General features: G+C 35.9%; 1 protein-coding gene across 3 annotated transcripts in view; it reads left to right on the top strand.

Moving 5' to 3' along the window:
* The window catches only part of PTPRR (protein tyrosine phosphatase receptor type R), a 292671-nt gene that overhangs the window by 228016 nt on the left and 39549 nt on the right, over nt 1-25106 (top strand). For all 3 annotated transcript variants that reach the window (XM_004457451.4, XM_071218951.1, XM_004457452.4), the window contains 2 exons: nt 14197-14383; nt 17091-17175. In XM_004457451.4, coding sequence (XP_004457508.2) covers nt 14197-14383; nt 17091-17175 — 272 coding nt within the window. The remainder of the gene's footprint in view (nt 1-14196; nt 14384-17090; nt 17176-25106) is intronic.

Genomic DNA, 25106 nt, shown 5'->3' with positions numbered 1-25106 from the left:
TGAAGGTCAGCTTATTAGCAATTTTAATTCTATCTACCACTTTAATTCCTTTTTGTCATTGTATTAGTCAGCCAAAGGGGTGCTGGTGCAAAATACCAGAAATTAGTTGGTTTACATAAAGGGTATTTATTGGGGTAGGAGCTTACAGATACCAGGTCATAAATCATAAGTTACTTCCCTCACCAAAGTCTATTTGGAGAAAGATGGCTGCCGATGTCTGCGAGGGTTCAGGCTTCCTGGGTTCCTACATTTCTGGGGCTTGCTTTGCTCTGGCTTCAAGGTTCCTTCCTTCCTGGGGCTGACTTCTCTTTCCTCTGTGTGTTGACTTTCCAGGGCTACAGTTTAAGTCTTCAGCATCAAACTCCAAAATCAAAAAACTCCAACATTAGAAGCCCTCAACTCTGCTCTTTGCCATGCCTTTTATCTAATCATAACTCAATCATGCCAGGTACAGATCAGATTACAAGCATAATCCAATATTTCTTTTTGGAATTCATCAATTATATCAAATTGCTGCAGTCATGTAACATAACAAATTCACATTTTTAAATATTTGTGGGAGCTGTTATTCTGCCTACCACAAAGTATTTGATCCACTTACATTTAATATAATATCTGATAAGTTAGGACTTACATCTGCCATTTTGCTATTTGTTTTCTATATGTCATTTCTTTTGTGTTCCTTTATTCCTCCATTACTGCACTCCTTTGTGTTAAATAGATATTTTCTAGTGTGCCATTTAAATGTCTTTGTATTTATTTTATGATGTTTTATTAATTATTTCCTTAATGGTTGTCCTAGGGATTACAGCTAACACCTTAATTTATAACAATCTAGTTGGGACTAATATCACCTTAATTTCAATAGCATACAAAAATTTTGCTTGTCTATAGCTCTTTTCCCTAATTGTAAGGCCATTGGTGATTTTCAAAGTTATGCATAGCTGGGAAGAAGGGTTTGGGATAGGACAAGTTAGAACACCACAAATTTCATTGTTCTTACCAAGATTCAGCTGTTTGTTTTTTCTCTTGAATAAATGCTCCTTAGATTTATGCAAGCCTCTGGTTAATATCCAGAGTTATGAAAATGTTTATTTTAACAATTTTTACCAATGTTCTTATTGCTTTTATAAAGGATCAGATTTTTAGGTGTCCTTACTCTACCATTCTGGAAGTTCTCTCCCATCCATTCTTTTTAAGTAGCCTCTACTAGTGGAAAATATTTTCCTTTAAGTGTGGATTTGAATTTTAAAAACAGTCAAAAATTAACTGATCAATATGAAAAGAATGAGTTTGGATGAAAAATTATCTGAACTATAAAATAACAAACCTAAATTTCTTCTCTGGATCATTAACAGCATGAAGACAGAAGAGGAATGTCAAAGAAATATTTTTAAACAATGGTAACTTTGTGAGTCATGTCAGATCTGAACATATGTCAGATGATAAATCCAAATAGGAATAAGCCCTGTTTCCAAACATCTTTTGGAATTAACTTCTATTTCATCTGTCCATTATTTTTAGTAGTCCCTTATTATTATGGTATAACTAAAACCTTTATTTAGACAAAATATCTCTAGTCCTTGTCTGAGCTTTTGTCACTTGGTTCTGTACAATTCATTTATCTTCATCTAAGTCTAGCTTCTGGTTACACAGAAATCCATATCAGACTGGCTACTTTCATGTGACATAGTTGAGATTCTAATTACAGAAAATGTTCAATGTACCTACGGTTGTACAAATTTCCAAATTTAAGGAACAAAGTCTTGATTGATTATATTTCTATAGATCTTGTTCTGTTCTTGTTTGTGATAACACAGTTTCATTCATGCAAGGACTTCCAAAGTGCATGAACATTTATTCCAGTTTACTCTAACATGAATATGTACTGCTGAATGTCAGCCACACAACGTCTGATAATCTGTGCAGGGGCAGTAGGAAGACATTTAAAGACCTGTTTGACTTTTTTAGGAAGGAAAAATATAGATTGATATGTCTATGAACTCTGAGAAGAGTTCTGCAAGTAGTCAAAATTTTTCCATTACATGATTAATTCCTGAGATGGACTATCAACATTCACCTTAGCTTTAGCCAAAGGTAAAATATCTACTTACTGCCCTACTATGGTTTTTTAGTTATATCCTTTTACCCAGAGATTTACAAGAACCAGTTATATTACTTTATAGGTAATATATTGAGGCATAAAATTATACCTTCATTGCCATTTAAATTTGAAAATTCAGTCTTAAACAAAAAAATTTACCTAAGAATTGCAGGATTTGATTTAAGAAGCTTGGGCTGCACAACCAGATGTTGTAAAAAAATAAATAATTGAAGAGGCTGAGAAGTTGCACATTTTTAGATGATTCACATTTTTGCTGAGCTCTGTGGATCATTGTAATCATGTGTTATTTCTAGTCTTGAAAATGAATGAGTATATTTAATTGTTTTACTGTTTATCACTAAAAAATTTCTTCAGTAGTAAATTGCTCACAGATGCAGGGAGTTATTAATTATATTGTGCCACTTAGAAAATATGCTTAGAAAATATACATATGTGTATATGTGTGTGTGAGAGAGAGAGAGAGCTGAAAAAAATTCCTTGTTTCAGAAGGAACAGTTTATGCATTGTAACATTAATGTTTCTTCGGCATCATCTTATTTCTCAACTGCTTATATGAACTGGGAAAAACTAAAGCTGGGAACTGAAATTAGAGCTATCATCCTTTTGTTCTTCTGTTAAAAGGGAAACAGCATCTTCACCGTGAGTGACAGTCAAAACAATACCAAATGCCAAAAAAAAAAAGAGAGAAATCAATCATACTTGGTTACAAAATGAAGGACTACGTTTTTCTTTTTTGTAAACAAAATCACCATAGCTCTTTACAATATTTAAAGTTTACAAGTTTACATACTTAGACTTCAGTGATATTTAAATAAGGCTCAAACTATATAGCATTTGTAATATTTACTACCTGGATCAGCTTGGTTTTTCCACTAAATGTTCAAACTTCCATCTAACATGATTCTGCCAATTCCCTTATTTTCAAGAGGCTTGGAAAATCCATTAAATCACAGTAGTAACAGAGCATTACCCTAGCTAATTCATTGACAAGCATTCATCTATGCAGTCAACAAAGTATTGCCTTCCATGTGTTCAGGGCTAGAGAAAGAGAGAAGATTAAAGTACAAATCCTTGCCTTCAAGAAGTTCACGTTAGGGTGAATCATTTCTAGTTAATATGATACGTTGGCAGTGCATTGGAAAAAATTCTATGAGGTTTCAGAGGAGAAAGTCCTAAGTATTTGGGGATTGAATCTTAAAGGAGGATGGGGTATGCTCACTTATGGCATAGGAAATTAAACTCTGAGTTGATTGGCCTGCCTGAACACAGATAGGGATAAGGATGTGACAGAAGGTAAGATGAGATCATACACAGGGAACAGATTAGAAAGCATCTTACCTGAAGGTGAAATATGCTGAGTGAAATCAGTCAGACACAAAAGGACAAAATATTTAATAGTCCACTTTATGAAATATCTAGAATAAGCAAATTCATAGAGACAGAAAGTAGGCAAGATGTTATGAGGACCTGGCTGGAAGGAAGATGGGGACTTATTGCTTAATGGGTGCTGGGTTTCTGATCAGGATGATAAAAATGTTTTGGAAATAGATGATGGCAATGGTAGCATAGCATTGTAGGTATAATTGATGTCCATTGACTTGTACACTTAAAAATGGTTAAAATTTGAAACTTTTTTGGTCTATGTATTTTACCAAAATTAAAATTAACAAGATGAGGGGGAGGAAGAAGGAGCAAGCATCTTATGGTTTTGGTTTTTCCATTAGTCAATGGACAGCTATTTGTGGTTTTTATTATCATATTTTCAGTGTTAAGGCATAAGTCTGGTAATATCTGGAAGAAAACACTGAATAAGAAGATTTTAGAGTCAGGAAGAGTAACTAGGAACTAGTAGAAAGGTCTGAACAAGAGATGAAGAGGGGAGAAATCAACTTCTGTCATGACAGAGAGGTGCTCTGCTGACCTGCTCCCCAAGGGAACTGCTGGGAACTCTTTTATTAAAGCCAACCATTTAAATGGTCTCTGAAAAATGGTCCAGTTGGCAAACTGCAACTAATGAAGCATCTATTCAAGAAAATCTATGAAAATTTAAGAAGAATGGTAAGAGTCTGTGATATTTGAAAAAAGATTACACCCTTCTTCCCCCATCCTAGCTCAGTGAGGCAAGGACTCCACCCCAAACTGTTCCAGCCAAGGACAGAGAGCTCCCTGCCCCCTCAGGGCCCAGTCAGAGGGCTTTCTTTCCAGAAGTAGCAGAACTTCAGTGTCTCTTGTCCCCCAGCTGTCTGTTGCAGAGACTGAATCCTGGGCAAGTATAGTTGAGAGGTGGAGACTCCCTTCTTCTACCTATCCCCCACTGTTGGAGCAGAAGCTCCACCTTGGGCATGGCATCTGAGAATACTGGAGTTCTGATCACCCTTGCTCCAACAGTGGCAGTGGTTCCATACCAGAAAAGGAAAGCTGAAAAGACCTCAGGCTTCTGTTCCTCCCTCCACTAAGTGCTTAGCTTCTAGAGGGAGGGTGTCCTCAGAGAGAAGCTTGGCATTTTCCCAGCCTCAAACTCCAGATTCCCAGCTCAGTAATTTTGCCCAGAGGGAAAAGCAGACCATAAAACAGATAGCACTAAACTCTAAAGACTGACATCATTTGCAACAGAGGGTGGAGACGTTCAAGCCTAAGAGCACTCTCAACAATGGTAGTTGTGGTGAAAGGCAATTCAGAGAAAATTCATGGATTTAATGAAAAGATAGCCTGAACTGTGAGTCAGCTAGTTTGCAGGAGAGAACTGAGAATTAAGACAGCTGGGAGGAGCCCTCCCTACAGTCAGAACAAGTATCAAATACTGACCTCAGAAACTGTTCCTTTCAAGAAGTCACAATTTGATTGGATTAGTTCATAAAGCCATTAATATCTTAGGGCATTATTGAGAACAATAGCATGATCTTTTGACGATTAGTGGAGTTTAACAGCTGGGTGGCCAAAGAGAATCCTGCAACACCACTGTCACCTGAAGGTGACTGTGGGCACACCCAAATCTGTACCTCCCAGCAGACTTAACAATGTGAAGAGGGAGGGTTCAAATGCACTCCACTAAAATAATCGAGCCTGTCACTAAACAAATAAACAAGAAAATAACAATAGCAAGCCAGGGGAAGAGAGCAGTACCCAGAGTTGCTACAATATATTAGCTAAAATGTCCAGTTCCCAACAAAAGAAAAATATTAAGCATACATAGAACAAGAAAGCATGACCCATACATCAGAAAAACAAGCTGGAATAGAAACTGCCTCTAAGCAACCAAATGTCAGCTTTAACTGAAAAGGACTTCAAAGAAGCCATAATCATTATGATCAAAAATCAAAGGAAAGAATGATTAAAGAAGTAAAGGAAAGCATGATGACAGTGCCACATAAAATAGAGAATATCAATAGAGAGAAATTATTTTTAAAAAGCAAATGGAAATTTGGGGGTTGAAAAGTACAATAGCTGACTTTAAAAATTCACTAGAGGAGCTCAACAGTGGGTTAGAACTAGCAGAAGAGAAAATTAGTGAATTTGAAGATAGATTGGTAGAGATTATGCAAGCTAAAGAAGAGAGAAATTAAAATGAAGGAAAACAAACAGAGCCTCAGAGAAAAGTCAATACCATTAAGTACACCAAAACCAATGTAATGGGAGTGCCAGAAAGGGAGGAGAGAAAGATAAGAGAAGAAAAATATTTGAAGAAATGATGGATGAAAATTTCCCAAATTTGTTTTCTTTGTTTCCCTCCAGGAAGTTCAGTGAACTCCAAGTAGAATAAATGCAAAGAGATATACACACAGACACATGATAGTAAAAATGCTGAAAGCCAAAGACAAGGAGAAAATCTTGAAAGAGCTGAAAAGTATCTGAGCTAAATCAAGGTCATTTAGCCCTGAGAGTCAGTCCTAATGCCTCCTCCACATCTTGCATTTCCAGTGCCTTCTCTAGACACAGAAATTTTGAGTTAGTTTTTTTAAAAACTCCCTGATTTTAAAAAAAATTATAAAAATTCACATTTAAAACCAAGGCTGTTCATTACATTTTTCATAATGGTGAAAATTGAAAAAAGCCTAATATCCAAAAATAAAGTATTGGTCACTATTATATAGTTTTTAAGGAAACTTGACAATATGAAAAGATATACATGATCTATTTAGTTAAAACAGGAAAAAAGCAAGTCATAAGAAAATTGTAGAGTAAAAATCTAGGTTTGTAATATGTATATATACATATAAAAACTTGAAGGCTATACACAAAAATGTATTAGCAGTTACTGAGTATTAGTGTTATGACACATATTTCTTTTGTTGTTGTTGTTGTCTAGATCTTCAGCTTTTCTACAATGAATATGTATTATTTTAAATAGTTGTTAATTTTAAGCACATAGGGCTTTAAATATGAAAAATGGCCCCAAGTTAGATGATCACTAACTTTGCATGTGCAATGCTGCTGTTCAAATATTTATCAGTGTTTGCCTATTGAGTTACCACACAGCCATGTAAACATAGTATGAAAATTTCCCTACCCTAAAAAAAATTACAGAGTGACCTTGTGATTACTATAAATTCTTAAATTCATAGACATATGTGTATTATGTGATAGATACTAGTAGAAATGTTCACTCTTTTTTTTTTTTTACTTTTTTAATGTGAATAAACCCTGTAGGTTTTATTATTATCCCCATTTACAGATTAAGTAAGTCTGAAGCCCAAAGAATTTAAGTGAGTTAAACTCCGATTCCAAGGTCAATGCTCAAAGCATAATGTAACAACTTTGATGCATGTTTATATTTTAAAAGATGGTTTTGATTTTTATTTTTTAAAATAATAAAGCAAAGCTATAGTAAATTTTGCTTTATTCTATCCAAATCATCCTATGAATTTTAAAACTTTATATAATCCTAAAGCCTAAGAAAGAGGCACTTTTAAGCTGGAAAATAAGTCATTTCTCACATAGAATGTTCTCTACATTATAAGATTTTCTTTTTAATTTAGAGTAAAATAATTTATCTTCCTGGACCCGTGCCTCATATCATTTATACTTAGCATTTCTTCCCTACAGGGTTTCTGTTTGGAAGTTTTATCACAGATAGTCGCAATACCTATTCATTTATTCCACAATCTAGAAATTAGTAACATTTTGCATTTATCTCACAATTTAATTTTTCAATCGTTTTGCATTTATCTCACAATTTAAATTTCTGAGCACATCATGTCTTTTTTTTTTCTTTCTTATTTTGATTTTAGCTTCTCATCTGTCAAGTGATCTAGGATGGGAATTTTAGTATTATATATGACATTTATTTGAAGGTAAAGAGATGAAGAGAAACAGCATACAATCAGCTATAACCCTGGAATTTAAAAGCCATAGAATCTGGAGTTTCAAATAACTGTGACACCCAGTCAGTCCACACATAGCAAAGAACTCTCATTTCTCCATTTCACTGCTTTTTTCTCCTTTGTTATTCAAATGAGTAAGAACTTCTTTCATGTTTTTCTTTCTTTTTAATTAAAGGTCTCCTGGAAAACTAAACGTGGACAAATTAAAAGAGCAAAAGTAAATAAAAAGAAATTAAGTAGTGAGGGTGTGACAATCTCTCTTTTTATGATCAGTCTAAGATTGTCAGATTGGAGATCATTTATGATAATAACGCAAGGGAGGAAAGATGGGCCTGGAGGTCTTAGATGAAAGAAAATATCAAAATTAAAGTTCTTACTTCTTATCACATAGGATTAGATGTGTTTATTAATGGAGGTAACTCTGGACTAATGATATCTGTTTTTTACAGAATTAAAAAAATTAAGATTGGGAAAGCTCTCAAAGGTCAAATCTGTTTGCTTTCATTTTGTACTAAGTTCTTCTTATAATCTTTAAGATACATGTTTTTCTGTTCTCATTTCAAGGACTTCAAGATAAGCAGCTGTCACCATTTCCCACTGAAACTTAATTTCATAATCCAACAGTTTTTTTTTAAAGATTTATTTATTTATTTCTCTCCCCTTCCCACCCCACCCCACCCCACCCCACCCCACTCCAGTTGTCTGTTCTCTGTGTCTATTTGCTGCATGTTCTTCTTTGTCCGCTTCTGTTGTTGTCAGCGGCACGGGAATCTGTATTTCTTTCTGTTGCGTCATCTTGTTGTGTCAGCTCTCCATGTGTGCAACATCATTCCTGGGCAGGCTGCACTTTCTTTCGCCCTGGGCGGCTCTCCTTATGGGGTGCACTCCTTGCGCGTGGGGTTCCCCTGCATGGGGACACCCCTGTGTGGCAGGTCACTCCTTGCGCACATCAGCACTGTGTATGGGCCAGCTCCACACGGGTCAAGGAGGCCTGGGGTTTGAACCGCGGACCTCCCATGTGGTAGACGGACGCCCTAACCACTGGGCCAAGTACGCCACCCATAATCCAACAGTTTAAGAAGTACATCTTCCTGGACTACAGGCAAAATTATCACTTGTTCCATTTATTCCCCTACTTCCATTCCAGTCTTCATTGGACACTAGATAAGGTTCCAGGCATGAAGTCTTACAGTTCTCAATGGTCAAGGTACTGCGAAAAAGCATCCATGGCTGAAAAATTAGACAGATTCGAATGGACAGATTCCATGGACACAATGCTGAAAACTGTAGCCACTTCTGCCGAAATCCCATTTCCAAAATCCAGTTGTAGCCCCAACTACTGAGAAAATAAATGCCTGTTTTCTAGTTATTCCAACACTCGTTTGTAGTGTTCTTGTATTTTTAGCTGTCTTTTCTCTCCACCTCTTGATCCTTAGAAAAAGTGTTGCAGAATTGAACAGTTTCAGCAAGCAGTTGTTTACATTTTCTTGCTGATAATGGATGTGTGGCCCTGGCTCCTAATATTTATACATGTTTTCCTTTTACTTAATTGTAATTACATTACTGTCTATTGCATTCCTTTTACTTTTCCTTAAGAACTTGCCTTTTCCTTCAATTGTTTGCCTTGGTATCTTTTAAATTTCCTCCCTCTTATTTATTTTTTCGTATAAATAATAATTGGTGCTACAGGGAGAACTTGATAAAGCTTTTTATTATGCTCCCTTTTGTCCAGCAGCAATCATGAGGCATAAAAAAAGACTAAGCCGTTTATCCACAGTTACACAACAAAATAGAAGCAAAGCTTTCAAAAAGAGTTTGAATTCTTAGTAAAATTCTTAATAAAAACAAATTCCACTTTGTTTTTATTAAAGGGCCAGGTCTCCTTTTAGTATTTCTGTTGGGTTTTTTTTTCTCTAAATCCTTCAGAGTTTTTCTTGATGTCTTCATTTGAATTTTCCCTTAACTTTGTATGTTTGTTTTGTTTTTGAAATGTCTCTCTGTTTCTATCCTCACTTATTAGCATTTTGTTTCATGGATGCTCGGGAACAAATTCACATTCTCTTTAGTTCAGGAAAGTAGTAATTTCTCCTCCAGATCATCATTCATTATTCACATTTAAAAATATATGTGTGCTTATATATATGCTTATATCTCTCCAAGCACAAGACATGACTAAGAAAGTGTTCAGAATATTTTAATGTTTTCAAGTTAATTCTGATTAGGTTTCCTAATTCCACAATATTTGAATGAACCTAAATACGATTTGTTCTTTGAAAGTAAAAATTAACAAAAGCAGAGGTTTTTCCAAGATAATGACAGCCTACAGTAATATTTCACTGCCAGGATAGAAGAGTACTTACCAAGATAAGGGCTGTTTTGTAACATGGAAAGTGTTCTCTCTATAAGGTCAATAGCCCAAGCAAGTTTAACTGTATAATTGAACTTTGTGACATTGTCTGAGGTGTTGAGGTGAAGTGCTCTGGAATTGTTTAAGGTTCAGGGGAAATGGATTTGCCATACTAAAAGGAAACTTGAAGATAAATAGGTTAAAAAGGATGAGGTATTTTTTTTCTTTAATGGCAAATATGTATTTCCTGTTCATTGATTTCAAAAACCAAAATTAATCTCAGTATAAACTATTTACAAGTTTTTAGAAAAGATCTTTTAAAGTTGATCCCTTAGAGAAGCACAGGTGAAAATTAAGTAGGACTTTGAATGGTCACTTACATTATCCCATTAGCCCTTGTTAATAACTCTCTAAGGTAGGTACATCTATCCATTTTATAATATCAAAGAGGAAGAAATTGAGACCAACCAGGCTAATGTCGCTGCCCAAAGGCCCACCACCGGGACATGGGAGAGGCAGGATTTAAGCCCTATTATGACTATAAAGAGCATATTCATAACTTAAATTCTGTACTGTTTCCATATTACACTTCAGTTATCTGATCCTTCCTCCCAAAAGTAGACTCCCAACTTCTTTTGGTTGGTAAGAAAGAGCCTGGGCTTTAAATCTAACTTGGATTGAATCCCTGATCCACTACTGTGTTCCTAAATAAGCTATTTCTTCCCCTATAATATGGGGGAAAGTAAAAGTGATAGCTAGTTAAACCTGATATTTTCAATATCACCATATTCACAAAATATATCTCTTCTCTATATTGTTCAGTAAATTGTATTAGAAATATTGATAAGCTATCTTAAAGTGTCACTATAAAGATTAATTGAGACACTGTATGTGAAAGTGCTTAGAACAGGGCTTGGCAAATAATAGTTGTTTAATAAATATTAGTTTCCTTTCTTCCTTCCCTTGACAGACAAAAGTCATGCTTCCTTAAAAAGTCAGTTTATATGATAATAATTCCAAGGCTCTCAGTTTACCACAGAACCCTTGGTGTATTTACCCACTAAATTAAAATAAATGGATCTTGGACATGGGCTCTCAAAGAGTTTTAATCTCCCAGGTTTAAGCAAGTTATGCTATAAGAATCAAAAACAGAGACTGATATAACCTGATGTTATGGATTATCTCCTTTCTGGAGTTGGATAGACTTTTTATAGTCTTGTACCTTCTATAATTCTTGCTTCTCTCTCATCTCTTCTATGTATCCTCCTCCCCAATTCCAAAATACAGTTTCACACAACTGAACTGTAGCTAAAAACTGCCTATATGCTATTTTTCAAAGATGCTTTATCATTTCCTGCTCCCACGACTTTTCTCTTACCAGGCTTTTACAGAGGAATAAATGCCCTCTACTGAAAATACCCCTATTGGACTTCTATCTTAAGGCCCAAATCAAATGCCTGCACCTTCATACAGCTACTCTTATCAGTCCAGATGGAAGAGACCTTGCCTTCTACTAAACCATGGTAGCCCCCGGTTTCACTCACCAGAATGATCACACACACTTCTGGCTTTGGGGGCTGAAATTTGCCTAAATGGAATAGTGGCTTAAAACTGCATCTACTTAGCAATCCCTTAGGCAGCCTTTTCCAACTTACTAATATGTCTATGAACCCGGCAAAAGCCAATTTCTCACAAATACACTAAAAACTAAGGCCAATAAACAACGCATTATCAGAATCAGGAAGGAAATTCTAATAATTTAAAGGCCAGAACTGGATTGAGAAACTTTTAAAAACTGCTTTCCCACTAAGAATAGATTAAAATTCTTGGCCTGAAAGTAGAACTACCCTTTGTTTCTACTCAGCTCTTTGCTTTCTACTCAGAAACACAAGAACCCCATCAACCAACAACCAAAAAAAAAAAAAGGAGGTAGAAAGCTAGCAAATATCCCTCTATTGTGTAAGTGGTATTTTATGGGGTAACATGAATGCTATCCACTTAATCTCTATCCCAGTAACCCAAAAGACTTAAAAATAATAATAGGATAAGAATGTGTATATATATGTATATATGTGTGTATATACATACACACACACACAGCAAGTATGGCAATATTATTTTTTTAAGTCAGATATGAAGCCAAAATAATATTAAGTAGAAGTGGAAAATAATCTATATTGATAAAATTTATAGTTAAGATGTTACGATTCTCTCTGTGTCAAACAACAAAATAGTTGAATATATAAAATGAAACTGCCGGAAATATAAGGAGAAATGACAAACATAATTATTGCAGAAAACTCACATATATCTCTCAAGCTTTTAAAAATCCAGTAAGAAAAAAGTAGAGAATAAATAAATTGGAATAGTATCTTTAATAATATGTAGTAATATAATCAATATGGGAATATATATGTATGCCAATAGATTTATAAATGGAAAGAGGATCAAACTAGTTGCCAGAAAAAAAGTGTTCATTAACTAGTTAGAAAAATTCATCATAGCTCATGTTTCAAAGAAAGAATCAAGAAATTACAAACTTTAGAAGTCAGGCCATTCTCTGACTTCCATGTGCTATAACTAGAAGTTAATAAGGAAAATAAATGGGGAAATACTTAAATAACATCAATTAAGCAGGAATTTAAACAACAAGTACAAACCATTTAGACATTAACAAAACTGACATGACATATCAAACGTATAGAATAGAGCCAAAGCTCCAATCAGAGGCAGATTCAGAGGAATAAATGCCTGATGTTTTTGTTCAATGGATTTTTTTCCTTTGATATATTCTAATAATTTCCCATCATTTGAAATTAAGCTGTAGCTACTTGACTATTTCCTGATGTAGCATTCCATAATAAACATGTCAACACCACAGAGAGGAAAAAATTTGCTGGGCCTAGTATCTACTCTTACTGCTTTTCTTCCATTTGTTTTGCTTATTGTTTCCTGTTCTCAACTTCCTTGGTACACCAATCATTGGCACTATATTTAGGCTCCTGGCACACACCTAAAGCACTTTCCAATTTTTTTTTTCTATATATATATATATTTTTTGTATATATACAAAATATGAGGTCCCCACATACCCCCCCCCTCACCCGACTCCTTTACCCATAACAACAACCTCTTCCATCATCATGTGACATTCATGCATTTGGTGAATGCATCTCTGAGCACCGCTGCACCTCATGGTCGATGGTCCACACCATAGCCCACACTCTCCCACAGTCCACCCAGCGGGCCATGAGAGGACATACAATGTCTGGTAACTGTCCCTGCAGCACCACCCAGGACAACTCCAAGTCTGGAAAATGCCCCCACATCACATCTCTTCCTCCCACTCCCTACCCCCAGCAGCCACCATGGTCACTTTCTCCACACCAATGACACATTTTCTTCGATTACTAAACACAATAGTTCATGAATAGAATATCAATTTTGTTAACATAATCTCTGACTTTGGTTCTCACTCCCTCACATGCTATTTTGTAGTTAGTCCATGGCTGCACACAGCTAAAGTTACTGGTAAGAGAGACTCCTACCCAAGACCCAAGAGACCTACATAAATTGAAAAAGCCCCATCTCACATCCCAGCAAGGGGAGGAAAATACAGAGGGAAGATAAATTGTAACTCAGTTTAAGCGTATGTGTCCTCCATGTTCCCTTATAAGTTATCGCAGAATGAAATAAATACATACATAAATATGCACATACATATGCATAGCCATGCATACCTACATAACTAAGTGGAGGATACAGTAGTCATCATCTATAGGGAATCACTCAGAAGTTATTTAAAAATATATGTATTTTTAAACACTTAAATTCTATTTTGATGGCAATAATTTGAACTAAAACAAAGAGAACATTTTTTTTTCCTCTGAGTGCCCTATCTCCAGGAAAAGGAAAATCATGAGTACAATATTTTGATTAAAAAACATTAGGTGGAGGAAGCAGATGTGGCTCAACCAATTGGGCTCCCATCTATCATATGTGAGGCCCTGGGTTCACTTCCGTGGCAGCAGGGGGGTAAATAAAATAATTCTAAAAAAAAATTAGGTGGCTTTATAATTTACATACTGGATTCTCAGACAAACATATAAATAAAAGCTGATTTGTGTTATGTTACATCTGATCTCTCAATTCAAAGGTGATGTTAACTTTTCATAAATTTTCAGTTTACTATTATTAGCCATCCAGTTATTTTAGTAACAAGTATACCTCTTTGAAGAAAGTATGGATAGTTACTAGAGTTGATCATGGCACCATGAGAGACTATTTGGTCTTATTTCTATAAAAGGTCTCCCTGAATTGTGTGCATGTACAGAATGACAAATTTGTTCAATCAAAATAATTCATGTGGTGCCTAAGCCTAACACCTTTCTTCTCCAATGCAGGCGAGGGTCCAACGTATCTCTTACATTGGACATGAGTAGCTTGGGGAATGTTGAGCCCTTTGTGGCTATAACAACCCCACGGGAGAAGGTCGCAATGGAGTATCTGCAGTCAGCCAGCCGAACTCTCACAAGGTCACAGCTGAGGGACGTCGTGGCAAGTTCACATTTACTCCAAAGTGAATTCATGGTGAGCCTGCTGTTTATTACTCACTCTTCAGTAGGTATTTTGATATATAGGTACTAAGGACACATACAGTGACATGACACTGCCCTACCCACACGTGGCTGGTAGTAAATAAGTGTGGTCACAGTTCAAAAGGTAAAATGCAAGGGGTTTAGGTCCACCCTCAGTCTTGCCAACAATTGTTAAGTGTCCAAACTAGAATGTGGTAGCTAAATTGAAGCAGAGAGTTAGGAATATGACAAGTAAAAAAGTGGTAAGAAGGAGGTAGGCAGAAAAAGAGCTTTCCACAAAGCAAGGACAGCCTTGCTGTCACTGTTTGGGGAATTCGTTTTTCAGAGTGGCTGGAACATTGAAATCCAGTTGGGGAGTGGCAAAGGTTGAATCTAAGAGATATAAAAGAAGCCCAGGTTTCAGCACCTATTTAGGTATTTGGACTTTGTCGTGTGTTTTAGAAAGGTCACTTTACATGCAAAGGAGTAAGGACTAGAAGGGAGAAGTTGAGAGCCCCTAAAGATAATCCTGTGATACTCTAATGGTGGTCCAAAATAAGATTAGTAGCAGTGAAAAGGGCGAGAATCTATAGGAACCTACAAGAAATGAGCATTGATTGAATGAGACAGCCAAGGGCCAGGGAGAAGTCAGGGATGACACACTGACATCTGACTTAAGCAAAAGGGTGAGGTGGTGCCTTGAACTTGGAAGATCAAGAGTGATGAATTCTGTTTTAGACCCACCAGTACCCCTGCTAATAGCTTGATGCATATAAACTACCAGAGAGCACTGAGTCAATCAGGTGTTTTGTTGGTTAGGGGAATGTGCTTCTTATAGGTCACCTTGCTTAAACCAGTTGTGCATCTTCAGCCATATATCTGTTAAGTACAGTAAATCAACCCTTCCAGGGTCCATTCATATATTTGCATCCAACCTAACAGTGAACGATTCAGTCATGTGTTAGATCTACCATTAGTTCTATCAACTATTTTTAAGCGTCCAAAGTAAAAGTACAGATAGGAAGTTGGTTTTTCAAAATTAGATTATGGAGATTTAGAGGGATGAAAGACCAGCCAGCATCCAGCCAAAGGCACAGCTAGAATTCTCTTCTAGAGCTGCAGGTAGCAGTTCATTCTATGAACTAAGTCCTTAACATCACCTACTCCCTATAAGGGAAAATAAGGGAAACCTGGAGTACCCAAGAGAGCGGATGCTGGAATATGACAGATTTTCAGTGTGTGTGTCAGGAAACAAAAGATGAGAAGGAAGGAGCAGGGAGGAATAAAGACACTGCCTACGTCATGGTTTTGCCAAAACAGACTGACCTGTTTGAAACTGCCAAATTTAAACATTCAAGAATGTTTCCACTGAACAGGTGATGGGAAATTGATTTTTTAATAAAGCATTCCATCTTCTTTTCAAATCTGTATGAACATTCAACCATTTTGCTAGAGTAATCTGAGCTGAGAAGTTGAAACATTTCATTGCAGAGGAGCGTAGGGATGAATATTATAAATATCGAAATAACACAGGCTTAGGAAAAGATGTTTACAAAAGTAATCTGGGGGAGTGGATGTAGCTCAAGTGGTTGAGTGCCTTCTTCTTATGTACAAGGTCTTGGGTTCAATCCCCAGTACCTACAAAAAAAAGAAAAACCCACCACACAATACCAAAAGTAATCTGCTCCTCTCTGTTGGCCAAATCTCAAATACATAATCTATTCTGGCTTTACTCAAATTTTCAGATTTACTGAAAACTAAAACATAGTAAATTAATGTAGAGATAATTTATTTCATCTCAGTGTATATTAAGCTATTAGTGAATTATATTTTCTACTGGAGAAAGTTTAGATAATAAAGATATTAATTTATTAATCTAAGGATAATAGTTATCAGTCATTAAATAATGTTATTTCATATCACTCAGCTAAATAATCTTATGCAAAATTTTGAATTAGAGAGTGTATTATTTTATATAATAAAATCCTCGAATATTTGTTTGGACCTTTTTAAAAACTTTGGCTCGTTGTTTCTTTGTCCCGATCAGCTACAAACGCACACCTTTTTAGGTCTAATGCATTTCTATAAAGCCATTTCTGCTCTAATCTTTCCCTCATTAATCAGTTGAGGCACATGACCTATATTCTGACCAAATAAGAATATTCTGGAGCAATCTAATTCCTTAATACAAAATGTTCAGTCCTTCAAACAAAAAGGCACCAATATAGTCATCATTTGAATCAATAATAAAGCCCTTTATATTTACCATATTGGGAGGGAGGTTTTACTAATGCTAAAAAAGTCATAATTACTGTTAAAAGAGAATCCATGATAGTGAAATTTTTGTTACTGTACTTACATAAAATTTTGAAAAAAATTGAATATATTGTTAAAAAATCAATTTCCTGTCACCTGTTCACAAAGTTTCAGCAAGTATATCAAATATGATTTAAAAATCTAATCAAAGTTTTACATGTCTCTTTAATAACTACATATAAAATGACACTCTCTAATACACCGGGCTGTTTCTTAGACGTCAACTTGTCAGGGTGCAGCTGATGTGTTTATGAAAGGAAGGGTGTGGGTCAACCAGAGGTGGGAGTCTCTTGTTTTATAAATGACTTTGAAGTTCAATAGAACAGTGGAGCAGATAGCCCTCTGTGGGGATTTTCTTTGTGGCAACATTAGATATGCAAATTTGATACCATTTATTTTTGTAGGAAATACCAATGAATTTTGTGGATCCCAAAGAAATTGATATTCCACGGCATGGAACTAAGAATCGCTATAAGACCATTTTGCCAAGTAAGTTTCTCAAATTGAAATGTTTGCATTATAAAGCATTAGCCTCTACATTCATCCCTATCTCGTCACTTCCCATCTTCACAACACTCACATACACACCAAATTTGGGGTTGCAAATACATCAAGAAAAATAACTATTAAAGTGGACTGAAGTTAATAAGTCTATCTTGTTTTATTCTTGTCCTAACAGTAGGCTCACAATTCCAGTAGATACAAGGCTCTAAAACCTTATTGTGCCTCATTTAGGGTAAACTGATTTTTGACAAGGGTGTCAAAGAGTCAGTGGACAAATAATCTTCACAACAAATAATTCTAGGACAACTGTATACTCACACACACACACAAAAAAAGATGTTGGATAGAGCTACCATAAAATCCAGAGATTCAACTCCTTAGGCATATACCTATGAGAATTGAAACCATATGTCCAAACAAAAATTTGCACACAAATGTTCATAGCAGCTTTATTCATAATAGCCAAAAGACAGAAACAACCCAAATGTCCATCAACAGATGAATAGATCAATAAAATGTGCACATTGTGAAATATTATTTGGCCATAAAAAGGAATAAAGTACTGATACATACTAAAACGTGAACAAATCTTGAAACATAATGTTAAGTGAAAGAAGCCAGTCAAAAAAACTCTTATTGTATGATTCTATTTATATAAAATGTCCACGTAGACAAATCTATACCAACAAATAGATTAGTGGTTGCTACTGACTACTAGAGTACGGAGTTTCATAGGGGGTGGGGGAAGCGCGTGATGAAAATGTAAAATTGATTGTGGTAATGGTTGCAAAATATAGCAAATATGCAAAAAGCCATTGAATGGTATACATTAAATGTGTGAATAGTATGATATGTAAATTATGTCTCAATAAAACTGTTACAAAAAAACTTTATGAGGCATAATTATCACCTAGAGTCTTGTTTAAAATGCAGTCCTGTCCCCCACCCTTAGGGCCCTGCTCTTGGGCCCAGAAAACTGTACTTCTAGCAAACACCCAGAAGATTCTGGGGCAGATGACACTGGACTTTGAGAAACATTGATATAAAAAGCTAAATTTAATACCATCAAATTTACTACTGTCAAGCGATGAGCTGGATGTCAGAGACCAGTAAAATAGCAAACACTCTTCTAAGATCAAGGAGCTTGTGGACCAGAGAGGAGAGACATGTAAACAAGCGATTCTATTCAGTGTAATAAAAGCCATGATAGAGATATGGCCCAAGGAGTATAGGGGCATAGAGAGAACTGAGTAATTAATTCTGCCTTAGAGAAGGCAAAAATACTTCAGAGATGAAACAGTATTTTCAATCACTAAACAGACATCGTAGGGGTTTTGGCAAAATCCCTAAACCTCTCACTGCAATATCTCTGGGAAGATGGATTCACAAGAACTTTAATAAAGTATTGAAACTGAAGTAGGGTTTTCATGATTCAGTCCCTTAAGTCACTCCGAAGACACTAAATCCTCCTCTTTATGGTACTAGCAATACATTAAAACAAAAGAATTACTGTTAATAGTGTCCATTGGGAAGTGAAGACTATCTTTGGGTTTTCCTTTCCCATGGAGTTGGAAATGCATCCTTAAAGTCATTCCACTGTAACATTTTTTAACTGGTCTGTGTAGTTAAATCTATTTACCTAATAGATTATAATAATAATAGTAAGGTCACTGTTGAAAGACAGTTTATGACTACAACTGGCTAAAGGGGATGAAAGCACTATGTAACAGAACTGGTGTTTCTCTCCCTTCCTCTCCCTTTTACTCTCTCTCTCTCTTTCGTAAAGTTGTTCATCTAAAATATACCAAACATAAACAAAGCATATACATCCACCCCAATTAGTGTATCTCCCAAAACTCTCACCTAATCTCAAAAGGATTTGGAAATTATTAGGATTATTTTAAAAGTTCAGCCTTTTCTATTTCCTGCCCAGATGATATCAGACAACTGTTCATAGTCCTGTGTCAGCTTTTCCATTCCCAGAACTGGGTGGATCGCTTGAACCAGGGCACCTGTGCTGACAGCTGATGTTGTAAATGATGGATTTTCTGTTGAAAATGGCTATAGCCTGAATGTTCCACCTACTCCCTATTGCACAAATAATAATTTAGCAAATATGACTTGGACAAGCCATACCATTGGTTGAAAAATCATCATAAAAGACTGGAGTGAGTGAATATGCAAAGGTGCTCTTTATGGTTTATTTTAGACTGCAATATGAGGTAAATTTGAAACATTACATAAAAGGATGATTAGCAAATGATCAAGATTTTAAATATTATGGTTGCTTTTTGTTGTTTTAACCTGTGATCAACTCCTGTTAAGTTTAAAAGCTTTCTAGGGAGCAGAGGAGCATCCGCTTCCAACATGGGAGGTCCTGGGTTTGATCCCCAGTGCCCCCTAAAAACAAAAAAATGCAAACAAATGAAACAACCAACTCAGGGATGCCAATGTGGCTCAGTGGTTGAACACCTGCTTCCCACATACAAGTTCCAGGGTTCTATCCCCATCCCTGGTACCTCAAAAAAAAAGCTTGCCAGCTTGTACTTAATACTGAGGTATAGAGAATGTTTTGCAATGGATACATAGATGGCCAGGAACCAATTAAATAATAGTTGCTTCACTTAGGACAACTTAGCCTGGCTAAGAATACTCCAAATGGTAGATTAAAGTGTTAAGGTCACTTTCATATCAATTTTTTTTGCAATATAAACAAATATTAGTGATAAAAATATGTCTGAACTCTAAATCACATAATCAATGGGAAAAATTTGTATTTCAATATGAAATTATGTGTACAATAATGAAATATAATAATAAGTTTTATGTACCTTTCTTTCATGCAGCCAACTAGTTTATACAAATATAAAATAGTATAAACAAAATTAAAGGAACCTTACTTAATGTGATCATCATTCCAGATTTAAAAATTTAAAGATGTTGGGATTTAGGAACCATTCATCTGTTAAGTAGATGTCTTAAGATCAGCAGAATGTATCTTAAAAGAGACCAGAGTGGAGAAATTTCATACAGTCTATATACCAGATCTGTAAATGTTCAATAATTTGAATTTGTTGAGAGGAAAGAAGTGAGAGAGAAGGAAAAAGGAAAAAAAGAGAAAGAGGAAGGAAGGAGAAAAAAATAGAGGAACAAAAGAGAGGAGAAAAAGTGGTCAGTTTCAAGGAATATTGCCAATAGTTATTGATACTGTACAGATGTATCATAAATAGTGTGTTAAATATTTAACATAGAAACCAGAAATCTCTGTTCTGAAAAATCATGACTTGGCTATCATTGGGCTTTAAAATGTATATAACATGAATACAATTATAAACCATAATGATAATGACTAAGAAGGTGATGATGATGATGATGGCAACAAATGATGATAAAGATCTTTTCATCCTTGGCAGTTATACTTACTAGTCTGTGCTAAGGAATTAAAAAGTCTCAGTTGAAATTCTACATTTTCCCCAACCCTGTCACACGTATTATTGCTTTAAAAAAAAGTATTTGGAAAACTCTAAATACTTGCAAAGCACTATAAATTACTAATTTCCACATTTAAACTTAATTTAGCTAGTTAGGAAAGGTGCCTCTAAACATTTTACAGGGTGGAGTTCCCAGTAAATCGCATACATCATAGATGTTATGAAAACTGAACAAAAAGAACCTCTCTTCAAGCCTGAGTGGCTTAGAGTGTTTGTGGAAACTTCTAATAATCAGTGGATACTGAAAAGGAATGAAAGTTTTCCTATCCTCTTTGCTGAAAAAAGAAGTCTAGAAAGTCAAAAGAAGTGTTTAAATTCTCACTAATAGAAATCAATTTTGACATGAAACTCTTTATGAGCCACACACCAAATGAGAAATCACAAAGAATACAGAAGTTAATACAATACAACCCTTGCCCTCCAGGGGCTCACCACAACCCATTGTGGCAACAGGCAGAAATGAAAGCTCTTGACGTCCAAGATGAAAAGTACTAAAACGAAACTCAAGGAGCCCAAGCCAGGGAAGGTTTCAGAAAGAAGGTATTTTTTTTAAACTGAGCCCTGAAGAATGAGGAAGACTTTACCTTATAGAGAAGGCAGAGGAGAAAACATACATAAAAACAGGATCTTCAAGAGCATGGAATGTTTGGGAATTTGCCCTAGATCATGTGCTCACACCATATGGTGTGCATGGAATATTGTCATCAATGAGGGCATGGGAAAATATAGTTAAAGCCCCATATCCCCTTCTAGGTAAGGAGCTTGGAATTCAGACTCTAGGCCTGTACCCTACAGTAGAACCAATAGTTACCAGCCACATGCAGCCATGTAAATCTAAATGTAAATTAATAAAAATTAAACACAATTAAGACTTTAGTTCCCTCTTTCCGTACTAGCCATGTTTTATATACTCAAGAGCCATCTTACAGCACAATAGCACAGTTATAGAACATTTCCATCATTACAGAAAATTCTGTTGGGCAGTGCTGCTCCAGACTATTTGAGTTATTAATAAATGTTCACAATAAAATGAGCTCAGTGGACAAGTACTATATAATATCTTCACAAAGTACATGAGCATTATAAAGACCCTGAGAAATCCTTCAGTACAAAGAATCTCATTCAACTTTGTTTAATCTAGTGAATCCATATTTATTAATAAACCTCCGTTTTTAAAGATGTTCTAATTTACATGTCATGGAAATAATGATTCCCAAATTACAGTTTGGAAAATATTGTTATGGATGAGTGAGAGCCCCTTATGGTATTTAGGCAAGAGAATCATGTGATCAGATTTCATTTCACAAAGATGAATATGATGAAGGATTGGATGTGTTAAGAAAGATCAAATCCAGTAAGACATCTAGTTTCATACTTGGGCTCTGGAGTGAAGGTAGCACATCAAACATAAAAAATAACAGAGATCCACAAAATGCATGTGGGGCTTGTGGAGTCTGACAAAGCTGTGGTAAAACCAGAAAGAAATAACAAATAGGAAACGGTGACCTAGAAATGAGTGGTCTGGTGTAAGATACATACTTGCGAGTCCTCAGGATTTAAGTAGTAGGTAAAATCATGGAAATGAATGGAATCACTCAACAAGGTAGCGTCAGGTGAGAATAAAAAAGGGCCTAAAAAACAAAAAAAAAATTTAGATAAGATTAAAAAAAGAAGGCCTAAAAGTACCAACATTAAATGGAGTAGATTGAAAAGAAGTCATGGAAAAGGTAGCAGGAAAACCATAATCTAAGGGAAGAGAAAATTCCAAGAAAGATACTATGATTAATAGCTTTTGAATTTCACAGAGAGGTCAAGAAAAAAAAAAAAAACCACAATCCGATCAATGGTTTTAGCAACAAAAAATCAATTCCTTATCAAGAGTAGTCTTTCTATAATGCTAGGGTTAAAAGAAGAAAGTGACCATTTAAATCAATGCAGTAGGTATTTCTTGAGTGTCTATTATATATAAAGCACTGTGCTAGACACTGTCTTAGAGAGATGGTGATAGTGAAAAATCTCCATCCCTGCCCTCAAGAGGCTTAGTGTGTCCCAGGTTAAAGATATCATAACAAAATGATCTGATCTTAAGTCTTTTGTATAAATGTTAGTAAAAGTAACTGCTAGATTTTCCATAACACTGTGGCCCACAAAGAGCCTTTAACTTTCTTTATGGAAAATAATTTTAGGATTCTAGGGCAATGTTGCTAGCCCTAAAATAATCTATCCAATATCAGATATCCATGCTGTCAGTGAACAGAATAAACTGCTACATCTGGTAATTAATGACAGCTTCTTCCAAACACTGAAAGGGGATTTAGACCAAACCACAAGTTTGCTATAGGGCAAGACAGAAGAAATCAGTGAACAGGCAAATTAGAGCTATCCAGACTAATCTACTCAACAAGTGTTCTAGTCATGGGGCCTGAGGGCTTACTTTTATACTAAGAGGAATACCTTCTACTATATGGCTTTAAATGTTGTTCTTTATGGATCTTGGTACTTATTGGACATGTGAGCTCTGACTCTCAGAACCCTGAATTTGACTCCTGAAAATGCAGGACTCATCTACTCTATTTAATGCCTCCCTAGGGAGAACTGGTTTGCTATAATGCTATTCTTTTCTAAAATATTTTTTCCAAAACATTTAGTATATATAGTATTAAATATAAGCAAAATAATACTGACTTAAACAAGATAGAAATGTAAGCTGCCAGGGCTGATACAACAGCTTTCCCATGTTATGAACCCAGGTTCTTCTTCTCTCTGGTTGCTCTACCATACCTAGGGATGGCCTTAGATGTTGGTCACCACAACCAGATCCCATGTTGCAGGATGGAGATAGAAGTAGGAGAAGGAGAACAATGCCCTTCCTTTATTCCGTAATTAAAAAAAAAAAAAAAAAAAAAAGAGGCACGCATCACTTTCTCTCACATGTCACAAGTGAGAACTTAGTCACATGGCCACAACTGTTTGCAAGAGATGATAAAAAAGGGAATCTTGAGCTGTATGTCTCACCAATTTTCCAGCCAGAACCTGTGGTCCTGTTGTTAAAGGAAGAAGGGGGCAGTGAATTACACTGGGATGTGTGTTTATTTGTGTCTGCACAGAGGCTGCTCGTGCTATTGTATGCTCCAGCCAATGACAGCTGAAATGCCAGATGGACTGTATGTGCTTGGTAATAAACTTAAAGACACTTGGCAGCCAAAGGCTCCCAGCCAGGAGCCCTCTGCCATGCTATCTTTCATAGAGTGCATTCAGCGTGTGCTATTTACTCGCCTGTGGCTTCTGGTTCTGCCATTTATTTTGCGTTCTGCAAAGAGCTGGATCAATAATGCTAACAAAAGATGTACAGAGAAGCAATAGAAGAATTTTACTCTGAATGTTAAAATGCTCCTGGGAAGGAAAGGATGTGGAAATCCTTTGACATTATAAAGGATATGGCAAACCTTTACACAACCTGACAGGTTTTACCAATAGCAGTAGATTTAGTTTTGGGGAAGCCTAAGGTTTATACAATTTGGGGGACACTTTAAAAAAGAACAAATACAACTTTATGAATACAAAATTAGGTGCAGGTATTTACTGGAAATGGCCCGTGCAAGTGAGTGTAAATCTACTCCTGACTGACAGTTGTGGAAAGACCTGTCATGACTTCAGGAGTTTGGGGTGGGGGGTAGGGGATAGGGCTTTGAATGTTTGGTGCCAACCTACATCTCGGTAAGTCTACACTATGAGGGTTCCATATGGTAAAGCTAACTTTGCACCCATTCCCAGGTCCCATCCTCTGCTCCAAAGAGGTTCAGAGTGTGCCAGGTTACATGTACTTTGCTGCAGGACCACTTGCTCCAACATGACTCTTTCTAATGAGAGTTCAAGGTCCAGGGTCCCACCAGTCACATGTTGCTGAGCCTCGTGCCACTATCCTTTTCACAGTCAGATCATGCCTATATGACTCAAACAGATGCCACCCATTCCACTCTAGTTTTCTCCACAGTCACCCTGTTTCTTTTAGGGTCATCCAAAAGGACACACCAGAAGATTAGTGAAAAAAAAAAAGAGGGTCTGTCTCTATGAACAGAATCCTTGGGCATCACTTGGGCGTCTTGCCACTTGTTTATTACCATCTTCTGGATTTCTATAGTTTTCCATCTGACCAAGAACTACTCTACCTGTGGCTTATAAAAATCAGAAGACAATTTGATCTTCACATCTCATGCTAAGGCTATAAGCAAAATGAGACTTCTCTCACCAAAACCAGATTCCTAATAGATCAAAGCAGCTCTAGCCATCTCCAGATGGAAGCTCTTATTATTACCTACATATATATGATTCATACCTACGTATATATGGTTCATAGATAGATAGATAGATAGATAGATAGATAGATAGATAGATAGATAGATAGATAGATAGAGAGTGCTTGAG

This window comes from Dasypus novemcinctus, chromosome 12, assembly GCF_030445035.2.
Source record: "Dasypus novemcinctus isolate mDasNov1 chromosome 12, mDasNov1.1.hap2, whole genome shotgun sequence".
Taxonomy (NCBI): domain Eukaryota; kingdom Metazoa; phylum Chordata; class Mammalia; order Cingulata; family Dasypodidae; genus Dasypus; species Dasypus novemcinctus.
Note: the sequence above shows the minus strand (reverse complement) of the source record. Positions and strands in the feature narration are given on the sequence as shown.